General features: G+C 38.6%; 1 protein-coding gene across 3 annotated transcripts in view; it reads left to right on the top strand.

The window, feature by feature from the left end:
* Positions 1-21593, top strand: part of CCDC14 (coiled-coil domain containing 14) — a 42856-nt gene that overhangs the window by 3530 nt on the left and 17733 nt on the right. The window contains exons 2-9 of one of the 3 annotated variants that reach the window (XM_043991075.1): positions 1783-1838; positions 3614-3689; positions 5991-6057; positions 6156-6290; positions 9271-9471; positions 9590-9675; positions 10922-11450; positions 13143-13284. In XM_043991075.1, the coding sequence (XP_043847010.1) occupies positions 1783-1838; positions 3614-3689; positions 5991-6057; positions 6156-6290; positions 9271-9471; positions 9590-9675; positions 10922-11450; positions 13143-13284 (1292 nt within the window). Of the gene's footprint in view, positions 1-1779; positions 1839-3613; positions 3690-5990; positions 6058-6155; positions 6291-9270; positions 9472-9589; positions 9676-10921; positions 11451-13142; positions 13285-21593 lie in introns of all 3 variants that reach the window. The other 2 variants (XM_043991074.1, XM_043991076.1) reach the window with 2 other exon arrangements.

The raw sequence follows: 21593 nt of genomic DNA, 5'->3' as shown, positions 1-21593 counted from the left end.
GGATTTGTGCTATAATAAGGTACTGTTCACTGGAGTCGTGGTGTAGTTAATGTAAAGTGGTTTCGAACAGAGTCCTTAATTCGAACTAAACTTAACAGCCAAAACAGCACCTACAGTCATCAAAAACAGTAGTATTTGCTTTAAATTTGTTCTGGAAAGATAATAAATACTTTAAAACTTTGTGCTCAATGTGCCTAGCACAAATTTTCAGTAAGGTTCCTATCTAGTATGCAGTATATCTAGCCAGTATGCCCCTCTAAATCCAGGGATACGGCTTCTTTGCTGTTCCTTGCACAAGATATTTCATCTCTTGACACTGAGTATTTTCACTGGTTTCACCCATGTTTGGAATGCTCTCCTTCCTCATCTCTGCCTCCTGACTTCCCCAGCTTTCTTCAAGTGTGAATTAAAATCCCATAAGAAACCTTTCCCAAACCTCCTTAATTCTAGTACATTCCTTCTGTTTATTTCCAATTTATCCAGTTGTATATCAGAGTTATTTGTATGTTGTCTACTTTTTTAGACTTTGAGCTCCTTGAGGTTATGGGCTGTCTTTTGCCTTTCTTTGTATCCTTATTGCTTAGCACAGTGTGCTGAGTATGTAGTGGTAGTGGTGGCGGCAGTGGTGGTGGTGGTAGAAGGAGAAGGAGGAGGTGGTAGTAGTAGTGGGTAGTAGTAATGGGTATAGTAGTAATAGCAGTAAGGATTTATATAGTGTCCACTGTGGTAGGCGCAAGTGCTAAATGTTTTACAAACATCTCATTTGAGCCTCACAATAACCTAGGAAATAGGCACTATTATTATCCCCATTTTACAGATGAGGGAACTGAGACAAATAGAGGTAAAGGGTCTTGTCCAGAGTCGGACAGCTAGTAAGTGTCTGAGACAGGATTTTAACTCAGGCCTTCCTTACTCTGTGTGCAATGCTCTGTCCACTGCACCACCTAGCTAGACACTTAATTTTTATTGACTTGACTTGACACCCCTGAGTACATGATGCATTGCAGGGGAAATTGTGTGTGTGTGTGTGTGTGTGTGTGTGTGTGTGTGTATTATTTTATATTCTCAGTAAAAAAAAATGTGTGCCCTATAGTACTTCTCTACTAAAGTTCTACTGTGATACTTTATCAAAGCATAGAGGTGATCCTGGGTTTTCAAATGGAGAATAGGCTCTTATTCCTTCCAAGCTAGAAAGGAGCCTGGTGATAGACTGACTGTATGTCTGTCATTCCAGGAGTATGAAGTTATATTTGAAAGGTAACTTCAGGATGTTGGATTTTTCTGACATAGCAACTCTTCAAGTATGGTCTGCACGGGTGGCAGAAGAACTCACACCAGGGAAATAGTCCCAGGCTCCATGACACTTGTAAGAGGGATGGGCTTCATAAAATCAGTCAAACAAATCTAATTTGTTACAGTGTCCCAAGACAGATTGGGAAAGCAGGTACTTTAGAGATAAATGTTGAGGGAGAAAGATAACATCTTCAGAGCCTGCTTCTCTCAATTGTGTGGGACAGCATGGATTGATAGAGTATGACAATACATCACAGATTGGACACTTTTGGTTAAAAGTTTTCTAATGCAGAATAAAAGTCTTGCTATTAATTATTTATCCTACACACAAGAAGTACTTAATATAATATTTTGACTTGAAGGGTTTTTGTATGTCCGTGAAAACTATAAACTTTAGGATAGATTTAATTCATTTTTTAAAAAGTAACTAGTGATACTACTAATGTGCTGTAATAAAACTATTTGGACAATTACTTTAATATTCAGCAGGTATCATCATCTGGAAGACAAACTGGATCAAGTAAATTAACAACTGGGAAGAAAGGGTAAGAATTTACATAATTAAAGGACTTCAGGATTCTCTAAAGGTTACCTAGTCTCTGGCCAAGACTATAGTCAAATTCCTTCAAAAAGACTGATGGCTTTCCATTCATTAAAAAACTCTGGTCAGTTATGTTCCATAGCCTTCCTTGTTTATATGTTACATTGTTTCATAAGCTTTACAATCAGGGTATTATTAAGTGTCTTATCTGAAAACTCCTTGCTATATTATAAATGTATTTCTTCCTATCTGGTCCTAAGAAAGAAACACAGTGGCTGCTTATTATCACTCTTTTCATAACCACTAACAGATTTGAGTACTGTTACTAAATTCCACATTGGCCTTCTCTTTTCCATACTCTAGAACCAGATTACATTAGTCTTTCCTCCCATGGCCTCTAATTGAAACTGTATTCTGAACTGGCTTTGCATTTTCTTTCTCATATTTCAGTTGGGGGCAGAAATTTTGTCTCTAGTAAATTTTATAAAATTTTATAACTTTCTTCTCTAGTCAAATGTTTGTCCATGTCCTTTCAGACATTAAGAGGCTTTTTGTTTTGTTTTGTTTTGTTTCTTTAGTGAGGCAATTAGGGTTAAGTGACTTGCCCAGGGTCACACAGCTAGTAAGTGTTAAGTGTCTGAGGCCAGATTTGAACTCAGGTACTCCTGACTCCAGGGCCGGTGCTCTATCCACTGCGCCATCTAGCTGCCCCCATTAAGAGGCTTTTACTTGCATCTTTCCAGCATAACTTATAATCATTTTCAGAAGACAATCTCAAAACACCCTCAAATTGTAGTAAGTTATATTGATTTACATCCAACAATGGATTAATCAGCCAAAGCAGCATACACATTCATCCAAGGCAGTAATATTACCTTTGAATCTGGAAAGATAGTAGTAGATATTTTTGAACCCTATGCTCAATATGCCTAATGTAACCATTGGAGTGACCCTACCTGCTGGAGAGTTACTGTAGGAAAGCTCTGCCATGAGGAGAAGGCATCTGAGGGCAAGCCATGAGGTCAGTTCTTTGGCATCAGGAAGTGACATTTGCTCGTGGGTACTGTCTATCAAAGCTATCAGCCAATTACCTTGGAGCTGTGTGTGGGGACAGTTTTCACAGGAGGCTTGTGGGATGAAGAAGGGGTGGTTCTCTCTCTTTCGTCAGGACTCTGGTGGAGAGTGGAGCAAAAATGCAGGCTCCCTGATATAGATAGATGTAGGGACCTTGGCCTCTTTCTCTGTCTTCATCAAATTCTTATTCTCCTTAATAAATGCTTAAAAGTCTAAACTCTTGCTAAATCTTATAATTTATTGGCAACCTCTCATTAGATATTTTACACAGTATAGCTAGAATTTTAGCCCCTTACACTAGCTAAGCTTTCCAGTAAGGTTCCAATCTAGAATACGTTATATCTAGTATCCAGTATATACTAATATACAATAACACTGGCTTCCTTGCTGTTCCTTGAACAAGACACTTCATTTCTTGACTCAGAACATTTTCTCTGACTTCCCCCATGCCTGGAGTTCTCTCCCTCCTCATTTCTGCCTCTTTTAGCTTTCTTCAAGAGTGAACTAAAATCCCATTGGAAGCCTTTGCCCAATCCCCCTTAAATTTTTAAAGTTAAAGATTTAAAATATTTTTAAAAGTTTTAAAGATGGCTAAGATAGCAAGTTTATTTTATAAAATTAAGTGAAGTGTCTAATTTGATATTTAGGGATAAAAAAAATGAATGTTTAAAAAACAAAACAGCAACCCATGCCCTTATTTTCCAGGATCCATATGAGAAAAATAGCCCGTGCTGATGCAGATTCTGGTTACTCCCTCTATTCTACTGATTCTGATGAGCAGGTAAGAAAAAAAAATCTATATTCTTTTTCAGTAGACACTAAAACTCATTTAAGCTGAACATTTGTAAATACTAATAAACGGAAATGTTGGATTACATATGAAATATTGACAAATGGGAAACACGATTTGTCCTTTTTAATTTATTTCTTATTAATAGCAATTATATGAGAATCTCTTGCTTTTCATCACTGTCTTGTTTCTAGCCTGCCAGACATACTTCTGCAGAACCTGATAGCAAGCATTACAAACCAAATCCTTAATTGTGTTTACTATGTCCAGCCCTCAGCAATATAACAACTTGATTCTAAACAAAGTTGTTCAATTGTTTTTTCAGTCATGTCTGACTCTGATGACCCCATTTGGAGTATTTTGGGGGGAGGTGATGGAGTGGTTTGCCTTTTCCTTCTCCAGCTCATTTTTACAGATGACGAAACTGAGGCAAATAGAGTTAAGTGACAAGTTAGTCTTAAAGGCCAGATTTGAACTCAGGAAGATGAGTTTTCCTGACCAGTGCTCTATCCACTGTGCCACCAAACACAGGAGACATCCTTAAGGCAGCAGAGTACATACCTTCGAATCCCCTCCCCAGAGCATGCACTATTCCCCAAAGATACTACAACACGTACAGAAGGGAGAATGCCCATGGAGGCCAGGCCATAGCAACTATTGTACCTAACAGCTTAGTGTCTCCTTTCAGACTAATTTCCTCTCTCTCCTTGCCCTAGATTATTTGGAAGGCACACAATTGTAAGGCCCACTCTCAAATATACCAAAATTGATTGCATTTCCCCTCCTTTTTAAAAGGATGCTTCTAGAATTCAACAAGATAGGATACTAATACAGCTTGGTCCAGCTTAGAGAACTCTCCTTACACGGACACATGTGCTATCTCCACTCTAGGTTTTTGTGATACTGCTTTCTCCTTGTTCTCCTATCTGTCTGACTCATTCTTCTCAGTCTTCTTTGATGCTTCTTCACATTGTACCCACTAACTATTGATATCCCCCAATACTGTCATGGACTCTCTTCTCATTCTATACTACTATGACTATTGCACCCATTTTGACAGTAAGCATTTATTAATTAATACCATATATATAAAACAGTAAAGAATTGACCACGTGGCAGCACATGGTCTCAAGGCCTAAGAGGAAGAATACGCACCCAGAGACAGCATTCCGAGCCAGGAATCCAAGAGCGAGACTAGAGAGGGCAAAAAGAGAGCAAAAGGAGGCTGATCCTGGTGTGGCCAGGGGTTTTCTCCTCCTTAGAGGCAGATCATGATACATTGATCTATGCTAACTAGTTATAGGAAAATTCAGTTCCATTGATTGCTATGACTTGAGGGTGGTCAAAAGAGTGTGCAAAAGGGTCAGTTCCTGTGTCTGGGTGTGTTCCTTCCCCTAGCTAAACAAAAAAATCAATCTGCATTTCCTTTGTTCCCCTGGGCTCATCCTAGGCGGGAACTAAACTTTCTGGGGTGACAGGGAGAGAACAAGTAAACTGATATCTGGATCTTTCCTAGAAATCCATTATTAATAATTATTTTCTCACTTAGCCCTGGTCTCTCTCCTGAATCGTGCATTACCACTTGCCTCATAGACATCTAACTGGATGTCCCAAGGACATCTCAAACTCAACATGTACAAAACAGAATTCATTCTCTTTCCCCCTCAGAGCCTCCCCTCTTCCACACTTCCTTATCACTGTTAAGGACTCTGTCAGCTTCCCAGGTGCACAGCCTTAGTATAATCCTCACTCTTACCCCACATATCCAATCCATTGCCAAAAACTGTCTTTTTAGCCTTCGTCACATCTCTAGAATACATTCCCTTCTCTCTACTCACACAGCCATAACTCTAATCCATGTCCTCATCAACTTTCCTCTGGACTACTGCAATAACCTTCTAACTGGTCTCCCTGGGCAAATTTCTCCCCACTTCAGTCCATGTTCCACTCAGCTACCAGGGTAATTTTTCTAAAGTGCAGGTCTGACTATATCACTCACCTGTTCAGTGAGCTCCAATTTCTCCCTATTACATTTAGGATAAAATATATGCCTAGTTATTTGCATGTTCTCTTCATTAGAATGTATACTTCTTGAGAGCAGGGACTATTTTTACCATTCTTGAATCCTGGGCTGCTTAGCATATAATAAGCACTTCATAAATGCTTGCTGACTGCCTGCACCCTGGTAGTCCCACTGTCTTCTTCATTATGCTCACATCTTCCTAGTATTGTGCTGTTTTCTTTAACTAGAAAATTATATCAGCCTTATTCTAAAAGATATTCTACTTGCAGGTTGGAACAGTACCCCGGGAACTTGAACGTTGCACATCTTTATTCCAGGATATTTTGCAAAATGAAGGTTCAGATTTTATTTTTACAATGTTTTCTTGATGATCATTTTTTATTGTATAAGTTGTTTGTGTATTTTGATGACTTTTGGTTTCAATTAATCTTCAGAGAAAACCTATGGGAATCCAGGAAAAAGATCTTCTGGGCAGCTTGGGTCTAGACCTTGGGAATACAGAGGAAACAAACCAAAAAAGAAAGGCCACCCCAAAAACTTCGTTCCTTCATGTGTCCGTAAAGAAATTTGTAAGCACCTTTCTTTTTCATGATTTAAATGTAAAGCATACATCTGGGATTTCTTATTCATTAACAGATAATGCCCTTTTGGGGATGATATTATTGTAATGCATTCTACAACTAGTTCACAAAGTTGGAAAGGGTTTTATTATTATTATTATTATTATTATTATTATTATTATTATTATTATTATTATTATTATTCTCTGCTGCTTTCCAACTATTCACCATTTTTATGCTTATTCTCCTCCCCCTCCCCTACAAGTAACATGTCCATTATAACTACTATTTAAACAGCTCTCATTAAATGTGTTTAGTAAGTTAGAAGACAAAAACAAGATTTGGAAATATCTAGATTTCAGTTCTTTTCACTCTAGTGAATTTCACTCTACTATTTTATAAATATTCATGCATTTACTTTCTACCCAGATTCCCTTTTTCCAACCAGAACCACCCACCAAAAATGTACTTTCATTAAAACATAGCTAGTTGAATTCTACAGAGGAAGAGAAGAATTGTACCTAAATAGATAGGCTTTCTGAGGGCCTGCCACTGATCAGCATTGGATCCAAGCAAATTTTTTGATTCATCTTGTTAAATGCATGATCAGTTAGAGAACTTAATGTTTGTCAGATTTACTAAGTGAAATGGATCTATGGCAAGCTAGCATAATCTAATGACAAAACAGAGCTGACCTCAAGGACAGAGTACTCCAAATGGGAATTACCCCCTACAGGGGACTGAGGGAGAGCATGATGGGTAGGTGGGATCAGACAGAAGTCAGCTAAAGAGAAACAGGTACTGTACAGACAGGCATGTAAGGGATCAAGTCTAGGAAAGGATCAGGAAGTCCTAGGACAGGGATTAAAGCAAAGAATAAGGGTAGAAATGTCTGAATAATTAGACACCGAATACCATCAACAAGAGTGATGCTGAACCAACTGCTCCTTGAGATCAGGGAACCAGGTTTTGCCTCTTTTTGCTGCTCTTAGCAGTGACTGGCATATAGCAGACACTTAATAAATACTCACTAACAACCTCCTAAGGAAGGAAGTTCCTTGTATATTTCCTATCCAAGGATAGATCTAGTCCTAAGACTGTCTGAGCTCATAGTTGGAGAAAAGTAAGCTGAAATAGAGTTATAAAGAGGTCAAGATGTCATCTTCACCTCTGAGTTTCCATGATTCTATGATTCTTTTGTTATATTTGTTGTTACTTGCTTTTTTGTGTGCGGAGTGTTTTTGATATGTGGAGTGTTAATTGGGTGACTCGCCAGAATATTGGGGTCCTGGAAATATGAGGGGCCTTTAGGTTCACCCTCCCCTCTGAACTGCCCTTTTTAAATATTTCTCCCAGGCCAATAAGAAAGGAGCCTTACAGCTTTAATTCACAGAAGGATCAGATTTTATTACTTGGGAATTAATTTAAAAACAAAGGTGAAACTAATAAAAATCAAAGATAAGGAAATAGGAAAAGGAAATACAAATAAATACTCTTAACTTTAAACTTAGCCTATGCAATCCCCAGATCGTTTCCAATTAAGCTAATTCAAAGGAATTTAGGGTTTTCCATAATTAACTCACCAAAACCTGGAAAGTCTACAGTTGCTCACGCCGCCAGAAGGGAAGAAACCAGAGAGAGAGCAAGAAAGAGCTCTCATTCCGTGCCTCCACCTCCCTTCAGGGAGTGTTCAATCTTTCCTCCCCCAAAAGGGGAGGTCCTTCAAAAACTGCCTATGGAGAGTTCTCCTTCTGACCTCAGTAGCATATGTACCTTAAGGGTGGGCCAGGTGTGGTCCCTCCCAAATGAGTCAGCTAAAACTCCAATAATAATTTTTGCCACAATATTTACCACACTCTCTGGCTTAACACATACATACATACATACATACATGCATACATACATGCATACATACATGCATACACACATACACACACATGCGGTGTGTATGTATGTAGCTTAGAACTGCACTAAAACTTTTGGGATACTCTATATTCTCAATCTCTGAAAAATGGAAACCAAGAAAGATTTTAGTGAAACATGAAAAGGCTGATTTTTAAGGACAGTAGGATACCAGGGTATATCAATAGGGAATTGTAGAATTTCTTTCCTTGGAGATTTTAAAGACTGGGGGTGGTGTTATTTATCTGAAGTAATCGAGAAGTCTTCCAAATCAAGGGATTGGAACAGGGAATTTTTTTTTTTTTTTGTGGGGCAATGGGGGTTAAGTGACTTGCCCAGGGTCACATAGCTAGTAAGTGTCACGTGTCTGAGGCCGGATTTGAACTCAGGTACTCCTGAATCCAGGGCCGGTGCTTTATCCACTGCGCCACCTAGCTGCCCCTGGAACAGGGAATTTTTTAAAAAAATATTCTATGGATACTTAATTTTTTTTAGCATTCTTTTTTTTTTTTTTTGAGTTCCAAATTCTAGCCTTTCCCCAACCCACCAAAAAGGCAAGCAATATGATATTCCTTTTACATGTGAAGTTATATAAAACTTTTCTATATTAGCCATGTTGTAAAACAAAAGCAGGGGGTAGTAAGAAAAATAAAGTGAAAAACAATATGCTCCAATCTGCACTCGAGTTCATTGGTTCTCTCTTGGCATAGAGAGTGTTTTTTCATCAGAAGTCCTTTGGAATTGTTATGGATCATTGTCTTGATCAGAGTTGCTAAGTCTTTTACAGTTGATCATTGTTACAATATTACTGTTACTGTATACAATGTTTTCCTGGTTCTGCTCACTTCACTTTGTATTGGTTCATATAAGACTTCCCAGGTTTTTCTGAAACCATCCCTTTCATCATTTCTTACAGAACAATAGTATTTCATCACAATCATATACCACCACTTGTTCAACCAAAATCATACCCATTTTTCCACATTCCCCTCCAACATTTGGAATAGATGATTTATTAGAGCTCCCATCTAACCTCAGATCATATGGTATGAAAATTGGGGATAATCTTTGTTTCCTTCTCCATTAGTGTCTTCAGGTCATAAGAAATATCCACCTAATATAGCTGCTACTGAAAATGAAAAAGACCCTTCAAGCACAAAACAGATTCAGCCAATCCAAGTGCCTTTCAACTTTGACTTTTCCACGATGTACAAAGCCTTCTGTGAGCATGTGCAAACACAGATGTCTCTGATCAATGCCCAAAGTTCTCAGAGCATTTCTGACTCTGGTTAGTATGAGTGACACATTTTTAAAAGCGTGAGTAAGAACTATAATTAAACTGTCTTCTTATTCTAAAAACAGTGTAAAGTTTTCTTTCCTTCCTTTTTGTCTTTTAAAATGTCAAGGTCCTCCAGTCTTTAATTATGGTATACCCACCTCCACACCAATGCGCTCTCCTCATGATCCAACTCAGCCTTCTGATGTTCAATCTGTAAGTGCAATTCATTGTCCCATAAACGTCAGTTGTCTGTTAATAAATATCACTTGCTCTACAGGAAAGATTAAATTGGATTTCATGAGCCTGTGACTTAATGTTAAGCTCTTGATACCTTCAGACTATGAAAGGTGTTTATACATTTCGTATTTCCATCAATTTTGTAATATTCATACCTGTAAAGAGCCAAATAAATCTAAGTTATGAGTCCTTGGACCATAGGAAAATCCAGCTTGTACTTTGCATATGTGCACATGTGCTTATACAGACAGTTCCCACTTTATGTAAGTGAATTTGCCCACAAATGTGGGCATGGGAGGGAGGTGGGAAGGGAGCTGCCCACCTGTGGGAGGGGTGCAGCATACAGTTCAAGGACACATGGACTAGGGACAGAGAAGCAAGAGCAGGAGGAAAAATAACCCAGGACCCCGGACAGCCATGTTTGGCCTGGCTGGAACTGAGAGGAAGAATATATGGGGGCCGGACAAGGACACACATAGGAGAGGTCAGGTGATAGCCTGGACCTGGGAGACACACACTCAGTACCCTAGTTCAGACAGATGGAAGACAGACACGCAGGGATGGGTGGGTGTTGTAGGGCAAAGGTCTCCTTTCATTACTGGAAGTCTCAAGCTAAGCACCCAATCCATCAGCTGAAGTGACAGTGGTGGTCTCTCCATGTGTCCATTCTTTTGTTTTCACTTGGATTGGTTTTTTTAGGGTTTGGGGTTTTTGTTGGTTTTTTTTTTTCTTTTTTTCTTCTTTTTTTTTTTTTTTGTGAGGCAGTGAGGGTTATGTGACTTGCCCAGAGTCACACAGCTAGTGTCACGTGTCTGAGGCCGGATTTGAATTCAGGTCCTCCTGAATCCAGGGCCGGTACTTCATCCACTGCACCACCTAGCTGCCCCCAGTTTTTCTTTTTTTTTAAAGGGTTTTTCTTTGATGGGTGAGAGGCTGGGAACACAGAGCTGAGGGGCAGGAGCAGAGAGAGAGCACACAGTGCCATACAGTAAAATTATCAGGGTTTTTTTGGAATGTGAATTTCTTTCAGAATTTTTTACTTGAAAAGTTCAGTTTGTGTAATGCAAATTTACATAAGGCAAGAACTGTCTGTATTAACACCTTAGAGAGATGTCACTTCTAATACTTCTGATTTTGATTAATTTCAATGATTACCTTGCAGGTGATTGCAAATTGCTTTTAATTGTAAAAATTTCATTTATACATCCTTTTCCTTGTTTAGGATGTTCAGGCTCCCCCACAAAGTGGAGCACTTTCTCTAACCTCTACCGATGTTCCAGTGCAAACCATTATCACTAATCCTCCTCACACGTCTTCTCTGCCAACATCTGGGGAAAATAACCTAGCTGTTCCAGTAGGTCAACCATTAGTCCATAATAATGGAATTCTATCAGCACAAGGAATCTCTAATCAGTTGGGCAAGGAAATCAATTTGTTAAAGTGTATCCAGGCATCCCTGGATCTATTACATCCTCATCGAACAAAAACACATGAGAAACACCAAAACCCTGATCCAAGACAGCAGCCTACAGTCTTGACTACAGAAGAAGAAGACTCTTCAGAAGAACATATTTGGGAGACTTTGACTGATGATGAGGACTTAAAAATGCTTGAAATAGCAGCCAAGAAAGCCCCAAACTCTGCCAAGTGTATGCAGAAGGCAAAAAGCACGAGTCCAGAAGAGGCATCCCCCAAAATCAGAACCCTCAAGTACCTGTTGGGAGAACTCAAGGCACTGGTAGCAGAACAAGGTAGGTGCAGCCTTTTTAGAACCTTATTATTCACTCTACTGTACAATATAAAACAAGGCTAAATGCCATTTGCAGGTTGTTGTTTGTCTTGGTAATTATTTAAAGTTAGAATAATTAACTCGGAGTAAGATAATATTGGTAGGAATATGCCTTTAGCCATCAAGACAAGATTCTGTACAGTATCTTAGAAACTTTAGTTTTTAAAGAATTGAACCCTTAATACCATTTCTATTCATTTCAAATGTTTTAGGACCACATAACACTCAGAATTATATAACTCATCACCAAAGTATCTATTGTATTGTATTCCAGCCAAATACTGGGCTGTAGATAACCTCTACAGCTGTGTTGAAAGGACTTTCTAATCTAACACTTTTTTAAAGTCCTTTTCATCCAAATCTAATAAAGGAAAAATCTTGGTGGTAGAGAGACTTAATATTTCAGTGAAGCTGTATATAGTTGTTATTACATATTTAGTTCTTATATATTTTCTCAAATAGTCACCTTTGCATAGTGCTAACAATCATAATCTCAGTAAACAGATTTCTGGCAGTGGAGATTGAATAATGTCTAATCTCATTTTATTTCTGTAAAAGAACTTCATTAATCTAAAAGCATCATTTTCAGTGTGGCAGAATTGTTATGCTGTTGAATCTATCAACTTATGTTTCTCTGAACAGAAGCAACCAGTAGGTGTAATGCTAAATAAATTTGCACAATTATCTAATTGTGTGTGTCTCCCAGCTCAAGTGACTATTATAAATACCCTCAGCTTTTCAAAATTGTTTTGATGCTTAAAATATATTCCCTACTTCTTACAGATTTTCAATGGGTAGTGTACCAGTTCTCATACTTTTTCTGTTCACACATACCATAGGTGGTAATGAATGAGTTGGATAAAAAGGGCAACAGAATTAGTAGGAAGAATGGTGCTTTTGATGACATACCAAGGAGGTGATGACTGGTTTTTATTAAATCATAGAATCATAGAATTTCAAAGCTAGAAGGGGCCTTCAAGATTATCTAGAGTAAACTATTAATTCATACCAGAAACAGAACTTGTCATTATGACATAATTATGACTTGTATTTTATACTAGCCCCTGGACTGTTTGAAGGACCCTTTGAGAATCATTAACATAGAGTAAAGGTAAATATAATTAATCTGACTGTTATTCAATATAGTCATTTCTCAAAGGTGTAAACGGGGAAAGATTTCATATAAATTTCCTACCAGACTTTTTTTTCTCAAGTTTTACTGAAGGACTGAAAAGAAAACAATGCAAAATACAACCCCTTGAAAAGAAATCGACCCCTTCCATTGAACCACCTATCATAGCTTTTATCTAAGGTGATCACTAAGATCAAAATGTGCTGGTTCGAGTGTCATCGCCTTCCTCTTACACTGCTTAACACTTCATAGAAGTTCTAATGGGAAGACACATATAGGCCTCAATGAAGGGGGAATAATTAACCCCTGAAAAATTGAATTCAGTTTGTTTGTGTGTGTGTGTGTGTGTGTGTGTGTGAGAGAGAGAGAGAGAGAGAGAGAGAGAGAGAGAGAGAGAGAGAGAGAGAGAGAGTGTGTGTGATATATAGATATATAGATATCACCAATGTGTATATTTATGAAATATCCCTTTTTTGGGGACTAGATCTGTATAATACCACTTTTACTGCTTTACTTTTATAGGAGATTCTGAAATTCAGAGGTTGATTAAAGAAGTGGGAGAGTGCATAGCCCTATTTCCAGAAGTAGCCAAAAACACTCAAATGGAGGGTGAAATAGCTCTAGCTATGCAGACACTAAGGAGTGAAAATATTCATTTACGAAGGTTAGTGGGTTTCTTTGATTCAACAAACATTTATTGAATATAACACTGTAGTGGGCAGGAGGCAGGGAGATACAAAGATGAATACGTATATAATCTCTGCCTTAAAGATCTTACTGCCTAGTAGGGGAGATAAGATATACACAATAATTCCAACATACATTGATCAATGTGATAAAAAACAAAATGATATGGGTGTTCAGATAAATTCTTTTTGTGAGTAACAGGGAAGGCTCATATTTCAACTAGGCCTTAAAAAAGATAGGTAGAATTTGGACAAGGTGAAGTGGAAAAAGGGCGTTCCAGGCAGAATAACATCAAATAAATCCTTTATGGTCTCACCTCTTTTTTTTGCCAATCTTTAAAAAAAATTATTTCTCATTTTAATCACCTATCTTTTCTACTAGACTTGGTTCCATATTTCTTTTGGCTACTTCTTTTTTTTTTTTTTTTGGTGAGGCAATTGGGGTTAAGTGACTTGCCCAGGGTCACACAACTAGTAAGTGTTAAGTGTCTGAGTTCAGATTTGAACTCAGGTACTCCTGACTCCAGGGCCTGTGCTCTATCCACTGCGCCACCTAGCTGCGCCTTGGCAACAACCTTCAAAAGCCAAAGATTTGCAAATAGTGAGAATATTCAAAGAATGTGTCATATAAGTCCTGAGACTTCCAACTCTGAGGATATTCACTGGCTATCACGCAGGAATGGAATTCCCTCTCTTCTCTCCTAACTCGTGATTTCCTTTATGTCTCAATGATTTCCTTCATGTCTCAGCTCTTTACAATGCCTTTCTCAGCCTCCTTTATCTCAGTGCCTCCTTTCTAAGAGTGTCTCCAGTTTACCCCATCTATAGCATATTTGTACAGTTGTGTGTTGTCTTCCCCATTAGACCATGAGCTCTTTGAGGGCAAGTACTATCCTTTGTCTTTCTTTGTAAATCCCTGCTTATCCCTGGGCCTGGCACATAGAAGGTGCTTAATAACTGTCTGTTGATTTACTGACTTTACTGTTCCAGAAGAACTGGTCTCCAGCCCTAGTTCTGCCACCAAATTCCAAAATTCTAGGATTTTAAACATGTGACTTTGCCTCTGTACATCTCAGTTTCCCATCTTCAAAATACATTCTGTTTCTCTGAGGGGCTCCCTTCTGTTTCTAGCACTGGTTAATTTGATGAGCTCTGATAACTGCGACTCTGCGTTTAAAGTTAATATGGGTAATTTAAAATGGAGCATTTGAAGCAATAAAGAACCTACTTTTTGGAGAGTTTTTTCCCCTTTTTTTGTCATTTGTGGGAGAGGGTAATTTTTGAAAGTAAAACAAACTACATATCCTATTTTGTTAGTAATATAATTGACTCATAGGCTTTTCTTAACTATGTAGTAGGAAAGAGAACTTTTTTCTGTGATCAATTCAACATGGTTTCCAAAATAACGTAAAGATTTTATTGCAAGAAAGCCCTGGTTATGCACCCTTGGGAAGTGCATTCAGATAGGTCAGTTGAAAAAAACAAAAAAAAATGAAAACAAACAAAAAAACAGCTGAGTTAACACAGTTAGCACCTTAAGTATTAAAACTTGATTTTTTTAACTGTTGGATGTGGGTTTTTGTGGAAATCTATCTAAAATGGACTTTACATTGTCTTCCTTTCTTAACTAAAGTATACTGAATAAGGTTAACCTTGTATATGTAACTTAGGGGTCTCATTATGAACAGCATCTATTCTATTCAGCTCTAGAGAGAGAGTTATAGCTACAAGAGGGCAAGACCACACGTGCCTACCTGAGTGCTTGAGATTCTGAAATAATCATTGATTGCAAGTGCATACCACTAATTACAAATGTTTTATTTATTAAAGCAGACCTCCAAAGAGACTCTCCTGAGAGATAATTCAGTAAAAATGTGAGCCAAAACTTATGCTAGAAAAATTTTAGACAATTTTTTCTTCTTCTTTTTTTTTTTTTTTTGCAGGGCAGTGAGGGTTAAGTGACTTGCCCAGGGTCACACAGCTAGTTAGTGTAAATTGAACTCAGGTCCTCCTGAATCTAGGGCCAGTGCTCTATCCACTTCACCACCTAGCTGCCCCAGTTTTTTCTTAATATTCTATGTGACTAACTGTGATCCTGGGCAAGTCATTTAACCCCAATTGCCTCACCCCCCAAAAAATCTTCTGTGTGAGCAAATTTTCTCATACTGAGTAAAGTAATAAAAATTAGTGTCAAAGGAGCACAGATTTAGGCAGGGGATACTTAGCTTGAAAAGCAGAATATGAGCCCAAAGATATTTGTATGTGTCTGTGTATTCTCATCTTCAAGGAATAGCTCAATTCAGAGATGTTCATCACAAAAAGGCTTGCCCCAGGTTGATGAATGTTTTGATTTTGACAATTCACAAATATTGATTGACATAAGGCATAAGCTGTATATCAGTCTCATTGGTGAAGGGTCTTCCCTCCCTGATAAAATCATGGATCTCGAGCACATATTTTGTCTTTTGGATCACGGAATCATGGATTTAGAACTGGAAGGGATCTTAGAGGTCATCTTATCCCACCGTCTCATTTTAGAAAATGATAAACTGAGGTCTAGAAGGGTTAACTGCTGTAGCCAAAATCATGGAAGTGGTAACTGGCAGAGCCAACATTTGAACTCAGGATCTGCGACTCCCAAGTTCTGTTTTGTTCTTTATGTCTCTTTTCAAATTAGATTCCATATTGAAATAGAAATCACCATTCGATTGAGAAGGGAAGAATAGTATTAGACCCTATCCATGGTAGGAAACTTATGAGCATGAAAATATAATTTGATTGTGTCAAATCCAAAAAGAAAGCCTATTTCCAAATTTGTAGATTATGAAAACAAGTTTTTTTCATATATCTTTCATTGCGATTTCATTGCATAGCAATTTTAATGCATTACATTTTAAATAGTTACATATGTGAATATAAAAACAATAGCAAACGTAGCATTCATTTTAACTGCTTACATAATGAAAAATAACTGTTTAGCCACTGTATCAGTTGAGCCAAAATGCTGTCATTTGAATGACAGCCTTATAGCCAATAACTTTAAAGCAGTCTATCAGCAGTCTTCTCCAGTTCAACAACTAGGTTATATTGTAGAAGTTCATCCATAAATTAGTGATCTGAAACTTAGAATGTATTTTTTTGTAGTCAAGGATATAAATGAAGTTTAGGTTTCCAGGCCAACCCACAAAAGCCCATCTTGTAATTGAAATTTTATTAATTGGGGGAAAAATGTCTTAATTGGGCCCTTAGCCCAAATTACCAAGCCTTGTATAAAGCAGAAATGCCATAGTGTAAGGTGAGGGCTTTGGTGGCAGCAGCTTGTTCTGTAGTTTGGAAGGGCCAGGTGGGCCGAGCTAGGCTAGGGGTCAAGGAAGCCACTCTGTCTTTCTTGCTACCAGTAAATGCCTGACCTGGCTTACATAGCCCTCAATGTAGACAAAAGCTCTTACTTCTTTAAGCTGGTGACCAATAAATTTAGAGAACTTAATATGCTAGGAAATTAAGGGGGAGAAAGTATAAAGCAAAATAAGGCACCAAAGTTTGAAAGATGGTTAAATTCATATAGTTGTGCAGGGAATCTTTTAGTTAGCATTCTCTGACCTTCTCTCTCCTGGTTTGCTTCCATCTCACTGGTAGCCAGCAGCTTAAGCTTAAGGAACTGCATCAGGACTGGGGGCTACCACTCACAACGGAATAAGGAAGCCCAGAATATCTGGCATATGGGTATGTTAGATGTGGGAAAATCTCAGGGAGCAGGTGGTCCAGGGCTCAGCCGACAATACTGTCCCTCCATTCCTGGGGTCTGTGAGATCAGATGGAGAGCTGAAAGGGACCTCAGAGACCGTCAAGTTCATTTCCCTCATTTTGGAGATGAGGAAAAGTTATTTGCCCAAGTTCACACAGTAATTGGCAAAGCTAGATTCAAACCCAAGAACCCAGCCATTTTCAAATCCATGTAGCACATGCGTCTAGTCAGGCAAAGTATTCCTGTATTGTCCGTGTCCAGAAATTTCCTCTGTGTTTTTGCATCTTGAGTCAAGGATGTCATTTCATTGTGATTCAATGTCCAATATAGTTATCTGAGCTTTGTTATAAAATAGATTACTTCTAGAATTCTGGCTTATGAGTTGTTATCTCTTACTGGCTACTGGGTTAGGATGAAAAAGATTTATTAGTGTTTTGCATTTTGTCCAGGGTTTGTGAGGATAACTAGCCTAAACTGATATTAATAAAGAAAACTAATAAATTAATAAGAAAATAAAGCTTAAAAAAATTCAAACCCAGGGCTTATGACTCTAAATACAACAGACTTTCCACTCTGCCTCTTGTTTTTTGGAGTTGGAAAGGACCTTTTCTTGTTGTTTCGTCATTTTTCAATCGTGTTTCAACTCTTCATGAACTCAGCTGAGGTTGTCTTGGCAAATATACAGAACTGTTTTGCCATTTCCTTCTCCAGCTCATTTTACAGATGAGGAGACTGAGGCAAACTGCGTTAAATGACTTAGTTGCCTAGGGCCACCCAGCTACTAAGTGTCTGAGGCCAGATTTGAGCTCAGAAAGATGAGTCTTGCTGCTTCCCAACACAGTGCTTTATCTACTGTGCTGCCTGGCAAGGGACCTCAAAAGCCATTTTAAAGGAACGCTTCTCCTTTTTGAAGCTGACAAATTGAGATCCAGAGAATTTATTATATGCCCAAGGTCACATAACTAGTGAGGCCAATTAGAACTCAATCCCCTCTTGAATATAAGTTGAGCCTTCTTTCCCCTACACCAAGCTGCCACAATGTTCTTTCAAGTATCAGAGTTAGATATGCAGAATTACTTTTAATTGATCAGTTAACCTATAACCAATGTAAAATATTCAGAACATGCTGTGATGTTATTGCTTATAAAACTGAATATTTTTTACCCAAAATCTGGGTTTCTTTTGCTTTTTTATGTAGTGGAGTGGTACTATACTCAATCACTGCCGTCATATAGGATTTCTAGTTCTTCAAGAAGTACTGAAAGATCAATGATAAGACTGACTGACCTGTGCTCCCTGCTACACTTGGGAGCATTTGTTTTAAAAGATAATCACCTTAACAGAATAACAGAAATTCTCATATATGAGAGTCCTTTTAGGTAAATATATAATTCAGTAACAAAGATCAGTTCTTTTACTTACATAATTAAGTTGTCAGGGAGTAAGTAATTCTGGAAACATTCCTAGAGAAGTAAACCACTATACTTTTCCCCAAGTTATATTGCTACATGTTCATAGTATATCTGTACTAAAAGGCTGAATTGTTATTAAGCATAAGGCCAGCAATTGTCCTTTCTAGAAAAAAAAAATAGTAAAAAGTCTAGGTCGTTCCCTCTCCTTTTTCCTTCTATGTTACACGTCTGAATTCTAAATTATTTGTGACATATGAAGCAGATGAGTGTGGGGATCAGTTAGTTCCATAAACAGGGAAGGATGGGGCTGGTTATGGACTGATCTGCTATTGGAGTTAGAATATAGTTACTGACAGAGTAAAAACTAGAAAAAAAGGGAAATAGGAAAAACGGGAAAGAAAAGGAAGCTAAAATTGAGGAAAAAAACAAAAAAGGTCCAACAGGAAAGGGAAGAAATGAAAAAGGGAAAAAGAAGAAAAAAACAGGAGTGATAGCAGAAAAAAGAAAAGTGAAAACAGAAAAAAGAAGTAACACATTTATAGAAAACTTGACGGTTGTGCTTTTTTCATGCCTAAAATAAACCAGAGTTTGGTTAAGCAGCTATGTGGATCTGGAACTTAAAAGATCTGAGTTCAAAGCCTGCCTCATACATTAACAGGCTGTTGATTAACTTCTGTCTGCCTCGTTTTCCTCTTTTGTAAAATGGGGGCAACTAGGTGCCACAGTGGATAGAGTGCCAAGCTTGGAGTCAGGAAGACTCAGAAAGTTCGAATCTGGCTTCAGATACTTTCTACCTTGTGTGACCCTAGGCAAGTCATTTAACCCTATTTTTCTCAGTTTCCTTACCTGTAAAATGAACTGGAGAAGGAAATGGCAAACCACTCCAGTATCTTTGCCAAGAAACCCCAAATGGGGTCATGAAGAGTACAGCATGACTGAAGTAACTAAACAAAAATGGGGGTAATAATAATACCTACCCTCCTAGTATAGTTTTGAGGATCAAATGAGGTATTTGTGAAATGTTTTGCAAACTTCAAAAGCTCTAAAAAAGTTAGCTACATTAATAGTTATCATTATTATTAAGAATAGTTGGGTCGGCTAGGTGGTGCAGTGGATAAAGCATTGGCCCTGGATTCCGGAGGACCTAAGTTCAAATCTGGCCTCAGACACTTGACACTTAATAGCTGTGTTTTGTGTGTGTGTGTGGTTTTGTTTTTTTTTTTTTTAGTGAGGCAATTGGGGTTAAGTGACTTTCCCAGGGTCACACAGCTAGTAAGTGTTAAGTGTCTGAGGCTGGATTTGAACTCAGGTACTCCTGACTCCACGGCCAGTGCTCTATCCACTGCGCCACCTAGCCACCCCCACTTAATAGCTGTGTGACCCTGGGCAAGTCACTTAACCCCAATTGCCTCACCAAAAAAAAGAAAAGAATGGTTAACAGTAAGTACCCCTGTGTTTGTGTCATATAATTTAGATAGCGCTTTAAAACAGCTTCCTTTTAAATATAATAATTAATGGTTTCTTTATCAAAGTCCTCTTGGTGTATCATCTTTGTATTGAGATGACTGAAGATTCTTGAAAGCTATCAGAGCACAAGCTTTAAGATGTACTGTTAAACCATCAGTCAATCATTCAACATTTATTAAGCACCTACTATGTTCTAGGCACTGTGCTAAGCATTGGGGATACCAAAAGGGGCAGAAGAGACAGTCCCTTCCCTCAGGGAGCCTTACACTCTTAATGGGGGAGGCAACATGTAAACAAATATATAGAAAGGGAGCTAAACACAGGGTAAGTAGGAAATAACTAACGGAGAGAACGTATTAGAATTCAAAGGGGCTTGGGGAAGGTTTCCTTTAGAAGGTAGGGTTTTAGTTGGGATTTATAGGACATGTGGGGAGTAGAGGAAGGAAAGCATTTCAGGCTCGGGAGACGGCCAGAGAAAATGGCCAGAGCTGGATGACTGAGTGTCTCAGGAGGCCAGTGTCCCTGGCTGGAAGTGTACCTATCAGGGGAGGAGAATAAAGTGCAAGAAGACTGGAAGAGGCAGAGGGCCAGCTCCTGAAGGGCCGCGAGAGGGTGTTTTGTATTTGACCCTGGAGGCACCAGCTGGCCCTTGGAGTTCAGTGCTCAGACCCATGCTTTAGGAAATGTTGTCTGTCTAGTGACTAAATGGAGGGTGGACTGGAGTGAGAGGGACATGAGTCATAGGGAGGGTACCAGGCAGGGAAAGATAATGAGTTCTGTGTTGGACATAGTTCAAGATATCTGAAAGGCAGGTAGAGATGCAAGACTGGAGGTCACCAGAGAGTTTGGTGCAGGCTGGATAGATTTGAGAATCATCAGCTTAGAGATGGAAATTAAATGTGGGAACTAATGAGATCGCCAAGTGAAGTAGTACAGAGGGAGAAGAGAAGACCTAGGACAGAACCCTAAGGGACACCTACAATTAGAGGGTGTGACCTGGAAAGAGAATTCATCAAAAGAGCCAGAGAAGGAATGGTCACATAGGTAGAAGGAAAACAAGAGAGTCATATCCCAAAAACCCTGAAGGGAGTATCAAGGAGGGAAGAGTTTGATGAAAACGAGGATCCAGAAAAGGCCATAGGATTTGGTGACTAAGAGATCGTGAGTCACTATGGAGAGAGCAGTTTCAGTAGAATGCTAAGATCTGAAAGCAGATTATAAGGAGTTAAGATGAAAGTGAGAAGAGAGAAAATGTAGGCACTATCCAGTTCCTTGGTAGTTTAATTGGTATGACACTGAATAAGCCTCAACTTTTTCTGTAAAATATGAAGCAAGATTCTCAGGGGAGGTGGCCATGGGAGGTTTGGGGAGAGATGAAGAATTTTGGAAGAGCCCCTGTGGAGAATCAGATAGTGAGTTGATAAGGGGGAGATAGTTGGATTGCCTAGCATCAGTGAGAGCCCAGTTGAGGTTGTGTAACATAAATTTGTAGTAGATCCAGTCAGATCCACTGCATGATTTTCTCCATCATTGTTCAGCATCAGTGTGGGAATGAAGACTCCAGTGTTGAGAATGATCCAAGGTTGAGTCTTGAATATGCATCATTGGTTCTGTGATAAGGGGCCCAGGGATTCAGGAGAGGAGACAGTGGCTAGTACATAGG

This window comes from Dromiciops gliroides, chromosome 3 (assembly GCF_019393635.1).
Source record: "Dromiciops gliroides isolate mDroGli1 chromosome 3, mDroGli1.pri, whole genome shotgun sequence".
NCBI lineage: Eukaryota > Metazoa > Chordata > Mammalia > Microbiotheria > Microbiotheriidae > Dromiciops > Dromiciops gliroides.
This window is presented reverse-complemented; position numbering and strand designations above follow the sequence as displayed.